Source organism: Arachis ipaensis, chromosome B8, assembly GCF_059453495.1.
Source record: "Arachis ipaensis isolate K30076 ecotype BB chromosome B8, ASM5945349v1, whole genome shotgun sequence".
Taxonomy (NCBI): Eukaryota; Viridiplantae; Streptophyta; class Magnoliopsida; order Fabales; family Fabaceae; genus Arachis; species Arachis ipaensis.
Genome location: NC_142443.1, coordinates 31,931,629 through 31,933,300, shown reverse-complemented (window position 1 = coordinate 31,933,300; position 1,672 = coordinate 31,931,629). Strand labels below are relative to the sequence as shown.

At 39.5% G+C, this 1,672-nt stretch overlaps 1 protein-coding gene across 1 annotated transcript; it reads right to left on the bottom strand.

Annotated features, from left to right (window-relative positions):
* Positions 1-733: 733 nt before the first annotated feature.
* On the bottom strand, positions 734-1,264 carry LOC107610841 (uncharacterized). The gene has a single exon (XM_016312834.1). The coding sequence runs from the start codon at positions 1,262-1,264 to the stop codon at positions 734-736; it is 531 nt and encodes a 176-aa protein (XP_016168320.1).
* Positions 1,265-1,672: the final 408 nt, after the last annotated feature.

Below are 1,672 nucleotides of genomic sequence, written 5' to 3'. Positions count from 1 at the left end.
AGTCTTCTCTTGGTCTTTAGGATCTACTACAATCTGATTGTAGCCAGAGTATCCATCCAAGAAACAATAATACTCATGTCCAGCAAGCCTCTCCAACATTTGATCCATGAATGGTAGAGAAAAATGGTCCTTCCTTGTGGCTTCATTGAGCTTTCTATAGTCTATACACATGCACCATCTAGTCACTGTTCTTGTTGGTATCAATTCATTTCTCTCATTTGGCACAACTGTGATTCCTCCCTTCTTGGGGACTACTTGAACCAGGCTCACCCAAGGGCTGTCAGAGATGGGGGTAAATCACCCCTGCTTGCCATAACTTTAGCACTTCCTTTTGCACTACTTCTTGCATTGAGGGGTTCAGCCTTCTTTGTGGTTGTATTGAGGGATTAGCATCCTCCTCAAGAAGGATTTTTTGCATGCACATTGAAGGGCTAATTCCCTTTAAATCTGAAAGTGTCCACCCTATGGCATCCTTGTGTTGTCTCAATACATTGATGAGCTTCTCTTCTTGTTCTTCACTCAAGCTTGAGTTGATGATTACTAGATATGTATTGTTGCTCCCCAAGTAAGCATACTTTAAGCTTGGGGGCAAGGTTTTCAACTCTACCTTTGGTGCTTCCACTTTCTCTTTGGTTGCCTTATCTAGCATGATTAAGCCTTCTATGATTTCTTGTGGTAGTTCACCACATGATGTTTGATGATCTTGCTCCATTGCTTCTTCATATTGATCTTCTTATAGGACTCCTTGAATCAATTTTTCCATTGTGTCCACCATCATACATTCTCCAATGGATTCCTTGGGGTAGCTCATTGCAGTGAAAATATTGAACACCATCTTTTCTTCATGCAGTCTTAAGACCAATTCTCCTTTTTGCACATCAATTATAGCTCCAGCTGTTGCCAAGAATGGTCTTTCTAGTATGATTGATGCATTAGACTCTTTTTCCATGTCAAGCACAACAAAATCAGTTGGGAACATGAACTCTCCCACTTTAACTAACAAGTCTTCTACCACTCCATGAGGAAACTTGAATGTCCTATCAGCTAGTTGGAGTGCCATCCTTGTTGGTTTGGCCTCTTCAATTCTCATTCTCTTCATCATGGCCAAGGACATAAGGTTGATACTAGCTCCCATATCACATAATGCATTTTCAATGCTAATATCCCCTATGATGCAGGGGATTTGGAAGCTCCTAGGATCCTTCATCTTTTGAGGAAGCTTCTTTTGTATGATGGCACTACATTCCTCCGTAAGCACCACCATTTCTTTTTCTCCCCAGTTTTTTTCTTAGTCATGAGCTCTTTTAGAAATTTGGCATAGAGTGGTTGATGCGTGGCAGAAGTTAACCAATTAAGAGATTTCAATTAAGAGGACAGCGTTGCACGTATAGCTCTTAACCAGCTAAGATCTGCCTCACCAATTTAAAAAGGGTTGTCACAAGTTTTAGAAATAAAATACTGGGAGTATGAGTCCCAGGTTGTCTCCCAACGAGTTGCAGGAAAGAGTGCTAATTTATTAATCAGAAAATACCAAAAAGTTGAGTTTGATAATAAGCAATTAAAATAATTGTGAATTAAGGCAATAAAAATAAACTAAGAATAATTATTGATACTCTGAATAAAAGACCTTGACTGGGAGAATAATTAAGTGGAACTTCTATCCTTGTTGGGA